Here is a 13771-nt window from a genome sequence, read left to right on the forward strand (position 1 = left end):
CAGCCTGGCCTATAGTTAATAACTTCTTTGTGAAATATGTGATTCATTAAATGAATAAGGTAGTAGGGCTCGAGAGGGTTGAGGAATTCGAGAAGCTTCTGGAGTGGGAGACCTGGGAATGGAAGGTTGGAATGGCCGAGGTAGCAGATGGGCCAGCCATGCCCATCCTCTGAAGCCAGGTGAGGAGGCTCACGGGCAAGTCAAGTCCCTTGCTGCGTGCTTGGGGCTCTTAATGTCCTCAGGAGAATGGAACCATTGTCTGTGGCTCTGAAGGGGCAGTGGGCCTTGCAAGGGACATTCCTGAGGAGAGTGGAGGCCAGGTTGGCACAGGGTGTGGCATTACTCTGGGTCTGGAATGTGGTGGAACCAGTGGGTCAGGGTGGTTAGGGCCGAGACTGTGGCCCTCAGCTGGCCCTTCTGCCACAAGCTGTCATCTTTGTAGTCTTCTAGGATCTAACCCCCCACACCCATCCTCCCCCCAAGCACAAAGACATGACTGAAAGCAATATATTTATTGGGGAAGAGAAACAGAAGAGAGGGTGAGGACTTCCGGGTTAGGAGGCCAGGGTAGGTGGTCTACAGTTGTTGAGGTAGCGCCTCAGTGCTGTCGGGTAATCAGTTATGACCCCACTGGCCCCCAGGCGGAAGGCCGCTTCAAAATCTGACTCTTCATTAAGGCACCAAAATACCACCTAGTGGGGAGGGAGAGGCTTATAGTTTCCCAACAACTTTACCCAGCACTTCCCCTGTATCCAGATGCTGGGAGCTCTCCTCTGTGGAGACCTCCCAGCAGCGCTAGGCTGGAGCGGATCGGTACATTTTCAGGAATTCTGCAAACTGGTTATTAAATATAGCCATTATTTAGCATTAAATGATATAAACATACCATTCAACAAATTATATTAAAAACAAAGATAACAAATGCTCAAAATTCATCACTTCCTAATGGTTTTGCTACATTTTACTGTTACCCATGTTCTGGAGGTTATCTAGGTCTCCTGAATGTATAAGATGGAAATACTATACAATGGTGTGCTACCACACCACACATCTCTTCCCAACTCTGTTCAGTGAATTCATGTTGGTAGCCTGAAATGGACCAAGGTGGAAGTATATACAGCAGGGAAATTACCTAATGTTCAAATCAAGGGTTTTTTCTCCCCCCGGGAGAGCTGGATGTGGAATGTTTGCCAGCCTGCTGCCCAGCCTGTCCACACCTGCCACCTCTCTGCATCTTCCCTGCCTCCTGAGTCCACTCCTGTGGGCACTGAAGTAGGTGGAGATGGTATTTGTACCCTGGGCTAAATCGCTGGATGGACCTCTCAGTTTCTTAATCTGACAAATGAGAGTGATGGTCCAGCCTCCCAGAGTTATGGTGAAGACCGTGGAGCAAGAGGCCTGATCTGAAAGAGCTATGTCATCCCCATGCCTCGCTCACCCCCACATCCAATCAGAGGCCGAGTCCGGGCCTGTCTGTGACTTAACCCTTCCATGTATCCCCGCTGCTGCCACCTAAGCAGCAGTCCTATCAGTGGCAGCATTAGCTGCCTAGGGAGACTCTGCTTCCACACTGGCCCCCACAGTCCCTTCTCCACGTGGTGGCCAGAGTGACCCTCACTCGACAAGGCTCCATTGAAGCAGGTCTCTCCCCTGCTTAAGGCCCTCAAAAGCTTCCCTTCCCTTTGGGCTGAAGTCCACGTTCCTTCCTGAGGTTCAGGGGCTGCCTGCTGCAGCCTCTGCTGCCTTCTCCAGCTCCCCTGCTGCCACTTCCTCCAGACTGCAGCCTGGTGGGACCCCCTCTCGGTTCCTCTGCTGGCCTCTTGCTCCTCCTGGCCTTCCCACATGCTGAGCCTCTGCTGAGATGCTCTCCCTTTCCCCTCCCTGCCAGCCGGCTCCTCACTGCTTCCAGAAGGCCTTCTCTGACCCCACAGACCATCGCACTCTGCTTCCTTTCTGTCCTCTGGCTGCCTGCGATGCCTGCTTTTCCTCCTTTGCCCCTGATGGAAATCCCTGCTCCTTCCCCGGGACCACGGTGCTTGGAACTGTGTTCTCAACACAGTTAGTTCTCAACAAAGGTTTGCTAATTAAATGACCTGGTCAGAGCTGATGCTCAGGGGAGGGGGAGGGGTGGCCTGGGTTGATCTTTCCCTTCTCTGGTCTCTTCCCAGACCCCCTCAACAGGGGTCAGGAGAGTTCAGTACGTCATCATCATCCTAATGGCTGGCCTTTATCAAGTATCAGCTACATATCCAGAAGTGTTAAATATATCATTATCCCCATGTACAGATGAGGAAACCGAGACTAGAAGGTGATCTGCCTAAGTGACCCAGTCAGTTAGTAAAAGAGCTGTGACTGGAATGCTGTGCTGGGCCCACACTGTGAACAACCCACTTGCTCACCTGCACGCCTCGCTGCTGCAGGTGTTGGATCAGACTTTTCCTCATGATGAGCCTGGTGGGGAGTGGGGTGGCAAAGGCCGTGATGAGAGGGGACTGAGGAGAAGGGCAGTGACGGGTCTCTGTGGGACACTCCATCCAGCCTTCTCGCCCACCTCACCATTTGGAAATCACAGCTGCCAGCTGATTGAGCCCGGAGTAGGAAAATGGGAAGTAGGTCCTGTGGAGAGGTGGTGTCGTGGTTAGCCCCCTGCGTCTCTCTCTGTCACGGGCGTGGGGTGGGGGTGGTAGTGACCCCACCCCCCAACCAGTATAACACCACTTCCTCCAGAAGAACCTTTGTGATTGCCCAGAGGAACAAGTCACCCATTGCTCAGTGCCCTCCTACTCCCATATCCTTGACTCCGTGCTCTGAGGGTGTGTCCCTCCCCTCACTGTTTTACAGAAGAAGAAACAGTCTTGGTGACTTGCCTGAGGTCATACAGCAAATCCATGGCGGGGGGCCAGGGCCAGGACCAAACTTGATGCCCAAACTGGACATGCAGTCTGGAGGTCCTCCTAGTTAGGCCTGACCAACTTCCTGAGATCAGACATCACTTAATGGGTTGGCTACTTGCCCCTAATTGTCCCACTCCAGGGGTGACTTTTTTTTGTTTTTAATGGTGAAGGTTTTTTTGTTGTTGTTGTTATTGTTGCTTTTTTGTTTCATTTTGTTTTTTGGCTGTGCCGCATGGCATGTGGGATTTTAGTTCTCGATCAGGGATCAAATGCGCCCCTTGCAGTGGAAGCACAGAGTCCTAACCACTGGACCACCAGGGAAGTCCCCAGGGGTGACTTTAGAGGCTTTTAGTGTCCTAGGGCAAGCTCTGCTGTGTGACCTTGGGCAAATTACAAAACCTCTATGAGCCTCAGATTCTCCATGGGTACTGTGGGGCCCATGATTCCCCGGGGTGCTGCAAGGTAAGGCTCAAATAAACTAAAGGATGTGAAAACACCTTGCTAACCCTGTATAAAAAGTTATGTATACCAAGTTCTGAAGTATAATGATCTCTGTGTGGCAAGGGATGGTGGGACTTTGCTGGGAGCTTCCTTCAGGACAACAGAAGGGAGCAGAAAGCACTGGGGCCGCCACAGAGAAGGTCTCAGAAGGCAAAGGGAGGGTCCCGGCCTGAGAGCTGGTAAAGTATCCAAATTCCTGATACTTTGCCCAGCTGCTACTTTGTTAATCCTTGTCTCTAAGCAGGAAAATGCTTGCCTTTCTGTTAGAGAATCAGAGAATGATGCTGTAATTAATAAATATCTGTCTCCCCACACAGACTGTAAGCTCATGGAGGGCCTCTTCCCATCCACATTGGTCTTATTTACTAGTGTAAGTGCACCTGAAACAGAGTAGGCATTCAATAACTCTTTGTTGGATGACCAGATGAACAAATGAACCCTTGTCCTAAAACTTCATCCACATCAACACACGTTTGCATAGAATTTCAGGGGGTTCGTGGCCCCCTTAGTATTCATGAATGCTTGGTGAGACCACTGTCTTAAAAGGACCCTGGGGGGTGGGGTGGGGAGAGGGCGGTTATCCTTGAGGGTAGCCAGGGAGCTGGGGACAGTGGATCTCCTGCTCCACATGGGACTCTGCACAATGGGGTTTGAGGTGGGGGGTGTATTTTTTTTTTTAATTGTTAAAAAACTTTTAATTTTATATTGCTGTATAGTCAACACTGTTGTGTTAGTTTCAGGCATACGGGGGGTGTTTTTCCGAGGACTGAAGCCTGGGGGAGAATGAGAGAGGGAGATGGGGACCCTGTAGTACCTGTTGATGATGGTGGGCAGGAAAGAGATGAGGAACCTCTCAGGGATGGAGATGAAGGGCAGCAGCCCCAGGTAATAGAGCAGCAGCACCCGGTATCCTCGGCTTATTGTGAAGGAGGTAGGCATCTCGGGGTTCTGGGAGGCAAGGGAAGTGAGAAAGAGGGTCAGTCTGCTCCTGGGGAAGCAGAGAAGAGGCCTGGGCTGCAGGGGAAACATTCTGACATTCAGGAAACTCCACCACCTGCAGGATCAAAGCCACATCTTGGCCCAGAGTTCCAAGCCTAGAGCCCCCTCCCTGTCCCTCTGGCATGCCTTTGCTCACACACTGTCCCCGCCTCCCCTGCTCTCCAAATCCCACCCCTGGAGATCCTGCTCAGGGCTCCTCCAGGACCCCCAGACCTCTGGCCTAGGCCCTCTGGGGAGGAGCAGCAGGCACAGGGAGGGCTAGGGGCTCACAGCAGCCCTGCACTTCTCCATGACTGAGCTCTTCTCCGAGGCCCAGATGGTGATGTCATCGCGCCCATAGTGCCTCACCAGGCCTGCTATCTGCGAGGAGGAGGAGGTGAGGGGGAGTCAGGCCTCTGTCCAGCCCTGGGCCCTCGCCCACCTCTGCCCACAGCACAACCTTGTGAATGAGCTCTTCATTTTGCTCTTTGACTTCCACGCTCACGGGCATCCGCGGGAACCTCTGGAACACATCCTCTAGACGCACCATGTGCCTGTCTGACCCGTGTGCAAAGTGGCCTGAGGGGTTATGGGAAGAAAGATCAGAGAAGGATTACTGGGGTGGGGGTGAGAGCCCAGGGGGAGGGTGTGGGTCCCAGAGGAGAAGAGAGGGCAGGAGGTTGAGGCTGTGACCCCACTCCGGCTGGCTCAGCCCAGCTCTTGCAACCCGCGCTCTCACCGGGTGAGAAGTAAACCTCCAGCTCTTCCTTGTAAAGGGGCAGCTCCTGGGGAGAGCAGGGAGTATGTCACTAGGAGGCACGCATGGAGGCGTGGTGGTTCTCTGGGTATGGTGGGGGGCCGGGGCAAGGCCCACCTCAAAGTCCAGGCTGCCCACATCCCTATTCACGCCCGACTGGCGGGACAAGTTCTTGTCGTGTGACACCACCACCACGCCATCCCGAGTCAGCTGGCAGTCGAGCTCCAGGAGGTCTGCTCTCTGGGACATGGCACTGTGGGGGTGAAGGTCAGTGAGTGGCTGAGGGATGGGGATGGGCCAGCTGGCAGGGTGGCGGGCAGGTTTAGGGGAATGTGGGGCAGTTCTGGCCGGATGTGCAGGCTGTGCACTGCACAACTCCAGGGGGCTCCTGTCACCCAGACTAGGAAGTGAATGGCACCCCTTAGAGTCATGCCTCGCACAGCTGGCACAACCTGACCCGGCAGCTTGGCTGGGCAGGTGGACTCACTTCTCCATGGCCTCCATGGTGTTCTCCAGGCGCTCTCCAGATCCTGTGTGGGGCAGCGAGGGTGGGTTCCTGGGGCCTGGCCCCTGGCCCCGCCCCCACCTCATCACCCCCAGCCAGGCAAGCTTGAACAGCCTCTTCTTCCTTATTCCACATCCTGCCCTGCCATCTGGCTCTCTGCCTACCTTGAACTCTGCCCTCCTTTTAATATCCTGCCCTTTGGACCTACCCCTCTCTGCTGTCCACCTTGGCACCTGTCTTGCTATCCTCACTCCATCCTCAGGAGCTCCTACTCCCTGCCTACCCCAGCCCAGCTCACCTCCCCGGTGGGCCCCCAGGCGGGGACAGAAGGCTGAAACCCATGGCGTGTGCAGCAGGCGAGGCCGGCGCAGGAAGAAGATGGAGAGCATGACGTAGCCGCCCAGGGCGGGCAGAGCACAGTACAGCAGAGGGCTCATGGCCACGCCACCTCTCCAGACTCTGGCTGCCGCGAGCTCAGCCGTTCTCGATGGACTGTGCTCCTCGCTGTCTGGCTGATGTAGGCTGGCTCCACCACTGGTTGCCACCACACCCCTTGGGACCTGCTGAGCCTGCTACTGGCCTGAGGCCAGACTGCAGGGCTCAGCTGGGGATGGGGTAGAGGCAGGAGTAGACGCCAGGCAGTTCCATCCTCATAGCCCCAGGCCCTTCACACACCCCAGCATCCCTCTCTCTGTGGCCGCATTGGGGGAAATCAAGTCCCCCCCACCCCCATCCCCCCACCAGGTCTGCTACAACACTTCCCCCTTCTCACTGGTGCGTGTGGCCAGGGGTATATAACATACCACCCTTTGCCATTTCCTGAGAATCCGGGGGTGTGTAGGGTGTCCCCGAGTCACTCCAGAATCACCCCCAGCCAGTTAGACAGGAAGCCATTAGAGAGGGGACAGGGCAGTGACTAAGGGGGAAATTGACCCCACTCTGTCCAGGAGTCTGGAACTCATACTCCAATCCTCAACCCTGGCCAGCGGGGGAGCCAAAGTCCACCACACCCAGGGAAAGCCTCTGATGGGAAGTGGGCTGGTGGGAGCGTCAGTCCTCAAGGCTGCAAGGGTTATAGTCAGGGTATCGGCGAACACAGACAGAGAGCCAGGGCCGTCCATAGACACATCTCTGTATTTATATATTAGATACAGGCACAGGGTGGGCAGGGGCACCGGGCTCTCCACGGGCCCCCACGTCCACTTCTGTTCACCCACACACGGAAGCAGCGGGGACGTTAGAGGTGGCAGCTTTGTGGGGGAGGGGGTTTAGGTCTGGGCCCTCCTCCTCGGGGATACTAGTCCTTGAGCCTCAGGAATGTTCCTTCAGGGAAAATGGGGTGGGGTTTTAATGAGCTGAGTGGGGCAGGGCTGGCCCTGAGTCCCTACTCAGTGTCCTCCGTGCCCCTCCCCCACCGCCCTCAGTAGGTCCTGGGGCAGCCAGAGCCCTTGAATTCCAGAACTACCAGAGACTGGGAGAGCCCGGCAGAGGCAGAGCAGCAGAGGTGGAATTTGCTTTGGGGCCACCGGAGCCCCGCAGGTCCTGGGAGGGGAGGGAGAGGGGAGGGCGCGTTGGCCTGCCTGAAGCAGGATGCCTGAGCAAAGCGAAGGGAGGTGGCCAGGCCCGCCCTCTGCCCCCGACCTGGGCTGTCAGGGGTCTGGGCTGGGCACAGGGTCCATTTTCTAACAGTCCAGCAGGGGAGGGGCAGGCAGGAGGCAGGGCCTAAACGAAAAGGCAGGCAGGAAAGGAACCATTAGCACCCTCCAGCGCACCTGCCGGAGCCCCGACCTCCACGCCCCTCATTTCGTCCTCCCAGCTGAATGCAGTGCAGTGGGTTTCCTTATCTGTAAATGGCGATGACATTAGCACCCATTTCAAGGGACTGCTATAGGGACTGAGTGAGTGCATACATGCAAACCTCTTACAACAATGCTTGCTGCTCGAGAGGTGTTTGCTCTCATTATCAGGACTGTCTCCAGGAAACTGAGCTGAGGTGTCTTGCACAATATCACACAGCCCTCGGTAAGTACCAGAGGCGGGCTTTGAACACAGGTGCGTCTGCCTTGCTGCTATCAGGCCACAGCTGGCCAGAGACAGAGAGGAAACGAGAGGAGGGACACAGGGCAGTGTGGGTGGGCGTAGCCCCAACTGGGGCCCTCAAAGGCATGTGAACTGCTGACCTGCACACCAGGTGTGAAAAAGCCTGGCATGTGGGTCAGGCTGGGTGCTGCCGGCTCCTCCCAAAGCAATCACTGCCCTCCCTGCCTCCCTGCCTGTCCTGGGAGAGCCAAAGCCTGGCTCCGTTCCTCAGATGGGTGACAGGGGCCCTCAGTGACCTGGGGCTGGGTGTGCAGGGTATTGACAGGTGAGAGACATGTGGGGCTGGGGGACCGCAGGTCTGTGGCTGAGGCAGGCTCTGGCCCTTCTGTTGCCACCATACATGTGAGCAGGCTTGTGACTGCGTGGGGGCAGGCTGGGCACCCTGGTCTCAGGGTGAACCTGTGCGTGGGTGGTGGTGGGCACTCACCAGGCCCTGGGGAGCGGAGGCATCTGTCCAGGTTAGGGGGCCTCCAGCGCCCCAGGCTGGAAGCGGGCTGTCTCCTGGAAGATGAGCTCCTTCAGCCGCTCCTTGGGTAGGTCATCCAGCTCCATGTCGAAGGTGAAAGGCTCCTCGGCCACTGGCTGGGGTGGCAAAGAAGCAGGGGGCCTCAGGACAGGGACTGAGGGACGCCCACCCACCCACTCACCTGCCAGCCCTGCCGCTGGTGGTCGGCGCACCTCATCTGTTGGGTCGTAGTACTGCTCCAGGTAGGGGTGAGCCAGCGCTTCCTCCACTGTGATCCGTTTGTTGGGGTTAAAGGTCAACATCCGGTCCAGCAGGTCAAGAGCTAGGGAAGCGCAGGTGTCAAGGGTCAAAGTGAAGGCCAGAGGAGCTCCCAGAAGCATTGCTTTACTTCTCTGTGTCCAGGAGCCCGGGCAGCTATCGGGCTCATGTACCTTCCTCTACATCGTTTTTATCACACACCAGCCCCAAGTCTCTCTCACCTTTGGGGTCTGACTTGGGAAAAAGCTTGGCCCAGGCCACCTTGGTCTTGGAGGGCAGAGACTGTAGGTAGTTCCGGGCCTTCATGTTGATGATACAATTCAGATCCTCCTGGGAGGGGGAGCCCAGGATACCTGTGGGGAAGGCAGGTGACTTGGTGAGCAATCTCTCCCTTTTGGGAACAGAAGGTGCCAAGAACAAGAGCCTCCAGCAACCTGCTCCAGGCCACCAGCCAGTACTACAGTGGTGAAGGGCAAGGGTTCTGGATTCGGGCAGCCCTAGGTCCAGATCCCAGCCCCAGCACTTCCTAAGTGTGGGGCATATGTAGCCTTGCTTTTCTCATCTATCTAATGGGGATAGTATCTATACCTCAGTGAAGTACTGTGAAATGCCGTAGGGGCTCCACACACAGTAGTCCCCCGACCTTGACCTGACTCTCGCAGACTCACTGACCCCGACCCTAAAGAAATCTCACCTCCAATAAGCAACTCTCCCTCCCACTTAGCTGGCCAGTACCCCCCTCACCCAGAATGTGGTTGAGCTGGTCCAGGTAGTGCTTGCCCGGGAAGATGGGCCGGTTGGAGAGCATCTCAGCCAGAATGCAGCCCACAGACCAGATGTCGATGGACTTGGTGTAGCCCTGGGGAGAAGGAGAAAGCGGTGGGCTCCTGGGCCAGCCTCAGCCTGCTGTGGAGCCAACCCTGTTGTTTGGGCCCACCCACCACCCCCAACCTAGGTTCAACACCAGCCAGGGAGGCAGAGGGCAGAGGCCCAGAAGAGCTAATTCAGTTTCTTTCCAGAGCCCAAGGACCCAAATAACATGACAAGGCCTGGGGGTAGGCTTCCTGCATCGTGGGGGTCAGTGCCTGGTTTTGAGGTGGCTCTGGGGCTTTCTGGAACCCAGCCCTTCCCTTCAGGGGTGGGTGGCCCCCCTACCTTGGAGTTAAGCATGATCTCCGGGGCCCGGTACCAGCGTGTGGCCACGTATTCTGTCAGGAAGCCAGTGTGGTCGTGCTCAGGATCGGCGATCCGGGCAAGGCCAAAATCACAGATCTAGAATGCAACCCAGGCTACTGAGCTCAGTGCTCAAGGCCTCCTGGGCCCAAGTAATTATATTGCCGTGTCTTTTGCCCACGCTGTTCCCTTCGCTTGCGATACTCTCCTACCTATGGGGGGCTACCAGTCACCTGCAAGCCTGAGACCCCAGGGGCAGGAGGAGACAGGCACTCAACCCTCTGACCTTAAGGTCGCAGGTGGTGTTGATGAGCAGGTTGGAGGGCTTTAAATCCCGGTGCAGCACATTGGCGGAGTGGATATACTTGAGGCCCCGCAGGATTTGGTAGAGGAAGTAGCAGATGTGATCGTTGCTCAGCTGCTGGCTTTTGAGCAACTTGTACAGGTCTGTCTCCATCAGGTCCTGCACGATGTAGCTGAGGTTGGTGGCAGAGACCCCCCAGGTGGGGGCAGCGGGAGGCACTTAGTTAAGAAGAACAGGCTGTGGTGACCAGGCTTCACATCCCTCCAGCTGATGCCCCTGGGACTCAACAGATCTGCCAACTCATGTCATGAACTGGGCAAGGTCCATACTGAGCAGGTGGGCTCAGGGCCTCTGCCAGATCTCAGCCAGTGACCCTGAGCAAAGCACTTCTGTTCTGTGGCCTCAGTTTCCCTACTGGGAAAATGGGGCCAATAAACTGTGGGAAGCAGGAGAATGTCCCATTTAAGAGCAGTAACTCTGGAGTTCACCTGCCAGTGTCTGCATCCCCACTGCCCTGCTCACTGGCTTTATGACCTCAGCCTGTCTGTGCCTCTACTTCCTCATCTGTAAAGTAAGGAGGAAAACATGTTCCTTAAGCGTGGTTGTGAAGATTAGCTGAGAGATGACCCACGTAGAGCAGCCAGCCCAGTGCCTGGCATGTTGTAAGGGCTCGGCAAACATAAACTAGTACTGCTGTTATAAAAGCCTACCACATGGCTATTGAGGAGGTTAAGGGAGGTAGTGTATGAACACCATCTGGCATGCAATAAATGTTTGCTTAAAAATAAATGCCCGCCTTATGGGAATGGTTTGTGCAAGACAGATGAGGAGAAACTCCCCACTGCACGCTCCTATTCAGGGTGCTTGGCCATATATCTGAACACAGATGAGTACATGTCCTTTTATATTCTAAGATAAAAAAGATTAAACATAAATAAACAAACAAATGTCATGTGGTTTATTTCTGGAAGACTAAATTAGGGCTGTCTTTCAGAATCAGCCTTAGAAGGGCCTTCCGAGAACATCTGGACCAGCCCTGCTGTTTTAAAGATGAGGAGGCCTAGCACAATGCAGTGACTTGGTTAAGGTCACACGGCAGGCTGGGGGTGACTGTGGAGATTTCCTGCCCACAGTTTGTGGTGGGGGCTGCAGCCAGTGCAGTACAAATCCCCACTCTTGGGTGGAGAACTGGGACTGCTTGGGGGTGGGTGGGGTAGGGGAGAGGTGATGGGTGTTAAAAGCTGCTCACAGAGCCAGGCAGGAAGTGGACAACCAACTAGGAAAGTGATATGGGGGGGTGGGGGGGGGGAGGGAGGGCAACAAAGGCAAGGCTGTCCCTCCCTGGGCAAGGTGCAAGTCCACGGGTGATTGGGGTGGGGCTCTGAGTCGGAAGTCCCAGAGAGAGGATAGGTTTTCATCTGGGGGAGGGGAAGAGGTAGCAACAGAAGCACTTGATCTTATTTAGGCTTTCTGAGCCTCACTTTCCTCATCTTTGAAATGGAGCTGATGAGACCCATCTCATAGGGCAGCTGGGAGTTGGAATAAATGTCAAAGCACTCAGTTTGCACTGCATCAGACTCACAGTAGGCCCTCACAAAAGGGCAGTTTTCTTCATTCCTGCCTTCCTTCCCGTCTGAGGGCCCAGAGAAGAAAGAATCACCGTCTGTTAAACAAAAGAACTGACTGTGGGCTGAAGCTGGATCTCGTCAGTCACTGAACTCCAGATGTCAGAAGACAAAGCTCCTATAGAGACCATCTTGCCCAGCCCCCTACTGAGGCAGAACTTAGAGAAAAGACTTGCCCAAGGCCACACTGCTTGGCTGCAGCAAGCCAGGATTCATCTGAGGCCTCCCCGTCCTCTTACACTCTGTGGCCTCTTTGCTGCTGGAAAGTTTCTTTTACTGGGTTTGTTTTGGAGTGTGGTAGGGAAGAAGGAAACAGAAAACAAGGCAACATTCTCCCAGCCCAGCTCTGAGGCTGTGCCTGGCCGGCCACCTGGCCAAGGTGAAGGATACACGTCCCTCATGGCTTCCAGGGTGGGCGCCCGCAGAATGTCTCGGATGCCGATGACGTTCTCATGGCGGAAGCGCAGCAAGATCTGGATCTCTCGCAAGGTGCGCTGGCAGTAGGTCTGATGCTCAAAGGGGCTGATTTTCTTGATGGCCACTCGAGTCTTGCGCACGTGGTCGTAAGCTGAGCTGAGAGGGCCAGAGAGATGTTGTTGGTGTGGCCTTACGAAAGGGGGAGTCCAGGCCCCATGGCCCCACCCAGGCCTTGGCAGGGAGGGGAGGGAACAGGAGAGGGCTCTGGTCAGTCATAAACAATGCTGGTTCCTTCCTGCTGTGAAGGCCTAGGATCTCCAGGGAGAAAGCTGGGGACCAGCCAGGCAGACCTTCAGTGACTTCACAAACAGAGGAAGAGACTGACCGATCACTGACTTCCCCTCTCCTCAACCCTTTCCATTCTAGTTGCCCTGACCTCTCATCCTCCCCTTCCCAGGATGGGCTCTCTCAACCCAAGACAGGTCCAGGGGGTGGGAGGTGTGGAGGACGGATGTACAGTGAGGCAAATACAGTGAGAAGGAGGGAATCATAGGAGGGACTGGAGAGAAGGGATAGGCAGGGCAGGGGCGGGTGTCAGGGGGAGGTTCCTGGGCAGCAGAGTTATTCCGAGATGAACAAAGGCCCAGAGTACCCAGTGGGGCTGGGAGAACTCACAGACCCCCTCCTAAAAGTTGCAGGAAGGCATTCCTGGACCCCTCTTTGCTCACTGGGTCCTTGGCCTCAGGCCCAAAGCCCCGCCCCACCCTGCCTAGCCCTGAGCTCTGCTCTTTCCTCCCAAACTCCTTGGCAAGCCTCACTGGGCGGTGGGGTGGTGGAATCCAAGGCATCCTCTCCCCAGCGAAGGGTCCTTCACTCCTTCTTCACTAAGGATATTACCTCCCCAAGAAGACTTATCCTCTTCTCCTCACCCCGTGTCTATAGGGTCTCCAAGGTGCCCACAGCTCCCCCACATATACTCAGGTGACCCTCCCTTTATTATGGAATGGTCGATTCAAAGCCCCCAAGCCCCCTCTCCTGAGATTTTACGCAGCCCCCTCCCCCAGAAAGCACTCAAAGGCCTTCTCCCTGGGACACTCCCCAGCCTCCTGAAGCCCCAGCTGCTTCAGGATGTTCAGGGTCCCCCAAGGCGCAGAAAGCTCTCAGCGCCCCTCCCTGCCCCCTCCCTCGGAGCCCCCTCCCCAAAGACGCCCCCTCCCCCAGAACGCCCCTCACCTGACCATGCCGTACGCGCCCTCGCCGATGTACTGCAGCTGCGTGTAGCGCGGGCCCACGTCGAAAGGCTGCCCCTTTACTATCTCTACTTCCCCCGGGACCCCCGGGCCGACCCCATCAGTTCCCCGGGGCTCCCCGCCCCCGCCCCCCTGAGCCGCCGCCGCCGCCGCCATCTCCACTCCTCCCCTCCCGCCCGCCCGCCTCCCCCCGGCGGCCCCGCCCGAGGCCCCGCCCCTTCCCGCCCGCCCTGTCACCCGCGGAGCCGCGCGAGCCAGGCCCCGCCCCCGCCCGCCCCCGCGTCCGTCACGTGACCCCGCCCCGCTCGGCCAGCTTTCCCGCGGCGGGTGCTGCGGTCCCTGGCACCTGTCGCCTCCGTCCGCTCCAGTCAACCTAGACGCTCCCCAGGGCCATCTTGAGACTGTCCAGACCCTCCCCCGAATGCAGACCAGTAGGGCCGTCCGGTGACCTCACCCAGAGCCACCAAGAAAGTGAGGGCCGCGGCGGGGACCAAGAGCGGGCCACGTGGCCCTGCTGCCCCCACCAGCCCCACTTAGCCCGAT

At 56.6% G+C, this 13771-nt stretch overlaps 2 protein-coding genes across 5 annotated transcripts; both read right to left on the minus strand.

The window, feature by feature from the left end:
• Positions 1-508: 508 nt before the first annotated feature.
• GDPD3 (glycerophosphodiester phosphodiesterase domain containing 3) lies at positions 509-6599 on the minus strand. The gene is made up of 10 exons (XM_057750290.1): positions 5934-6599; positions 5618-5660; positions 5248-5383; positions 5113-5158; positions 4834-4952; positions 4665-4754; positions 4210-4343; positions 2557-2616; positions 2400-2451; positions 509-692 (listed from the first exon to the last, which is right to left on the minus strand). The coding sequence occupies exons 1-10, from the start codon at positions 6070-6072 to the stop codon at positions 555-557; spliced, it is 957 nt and encodes a 318-aa protein (XP_057606273.1). The 5' UTR covers positions 6073-6599; the 3' UTR covers positions 509-554.
• A 152-nt stretch (positions 6600-6751) lies between these two features.
• MAPK3 (mitogen-activated protein kinase 3) lies at positions 6752-13387 on the minus strand. Of its 4 annotated transcripts, XM_057750288.1 has the most exons (9): positions 13212-13387; positions 11952-12134; positions 9919-10108; positions 9615-9731; positions 9204-9318; positions 8681-8812; positions 8414-8523; positions 8163-8317; positions 6752-7357 (listed from the first exon to the last, which is right to left on the minus strand). In XM_057750288.1, exons 1-8 carry the CDS (start codon positions 13382-13384, stop codon positions 8195-8197), a joined length of 1143 nt encoding a protein of 380 aa, XP_057606271.1. In that variant the 5' UTR covers positions 13385-13387; the 3' UTR covers positions 6752-7357; positions 8163-8194. The 4 variants fall into 4 exon arrangements, with proteins under 4 accessions (XP_057606271.1, XP_057606272.1, XP_057606268.1 ...); XM_057750289.1 differs by lacking the exon at positions 8681-8812; XM_057750285.1 differs by having other exon boundaries at positions 8163-8523.
• Positions 13388-13771: the final 384 nt, after the last annotated feature.

The sequence above is a fragment of the Hippopotamus amphibius genome, chromosome 9 (assembly GCF_030028045.1).
Source record: "Hippopotamus amphibius kiboko isolate mHipAmp2 chromosome 9, mHipAmp2.hap2, whole genome shotgun sequence".
Taxonomy (NCBI): domain Eukaryota; kingdom Metazoa; phylum Chordata; class Mammalia; order Artiodactyla; family Hippopotamidae; genus Hippopotamus; species Hippopotamus amphibius.

Bases quoted from the DNA above. Each gene is read 5' to 3' on its own strand.
- GDPD3 (XM_057750290.1), bottom strand. From the start codon at position 6,072: ATGAGCCCTCTGCTGTACTGTGCTCTGCCCGCCCTGGGCGGCTACGTC. The intron at 5,661-5,933 runs GTGAGCTGGGCT...TGCCCCACACAG, and splicing joins CCTGGGGGCCCACCGGGGAG to GATCTGGAGAGCGCCTGGAG. The intron at 4,755-4,833 runs GTTGTGCTGTGG...TCCTCCTCGCAG, and splicing joins ATGAAGAGCTCATTCACAAG to ATAGCAGGCCTGGTGAGGCA.
- MAPK3 (XM_057750285.1), bottom strand. From the start codon at position 13,384: ATGGCGGCGGCGGCGGCGGCTCAGGGGGGCGGGGGCGGGGAGCCCCGG. The intron at 12,135-13,211 runs GTGAGGGGCGTT...TGGCCCTCTCAG, and splicing joins GGCGCGTACGGCATGGTCAG to CTCAGCTTACGACCACGTGC. The intron at 9,319-9,614 runs GTAGGGGGGCCA...CCTTCTCCCCAG, and splicing joins AGATCATGCTTAACTCCAAG to GGCTACACCAAGTCCATCGA.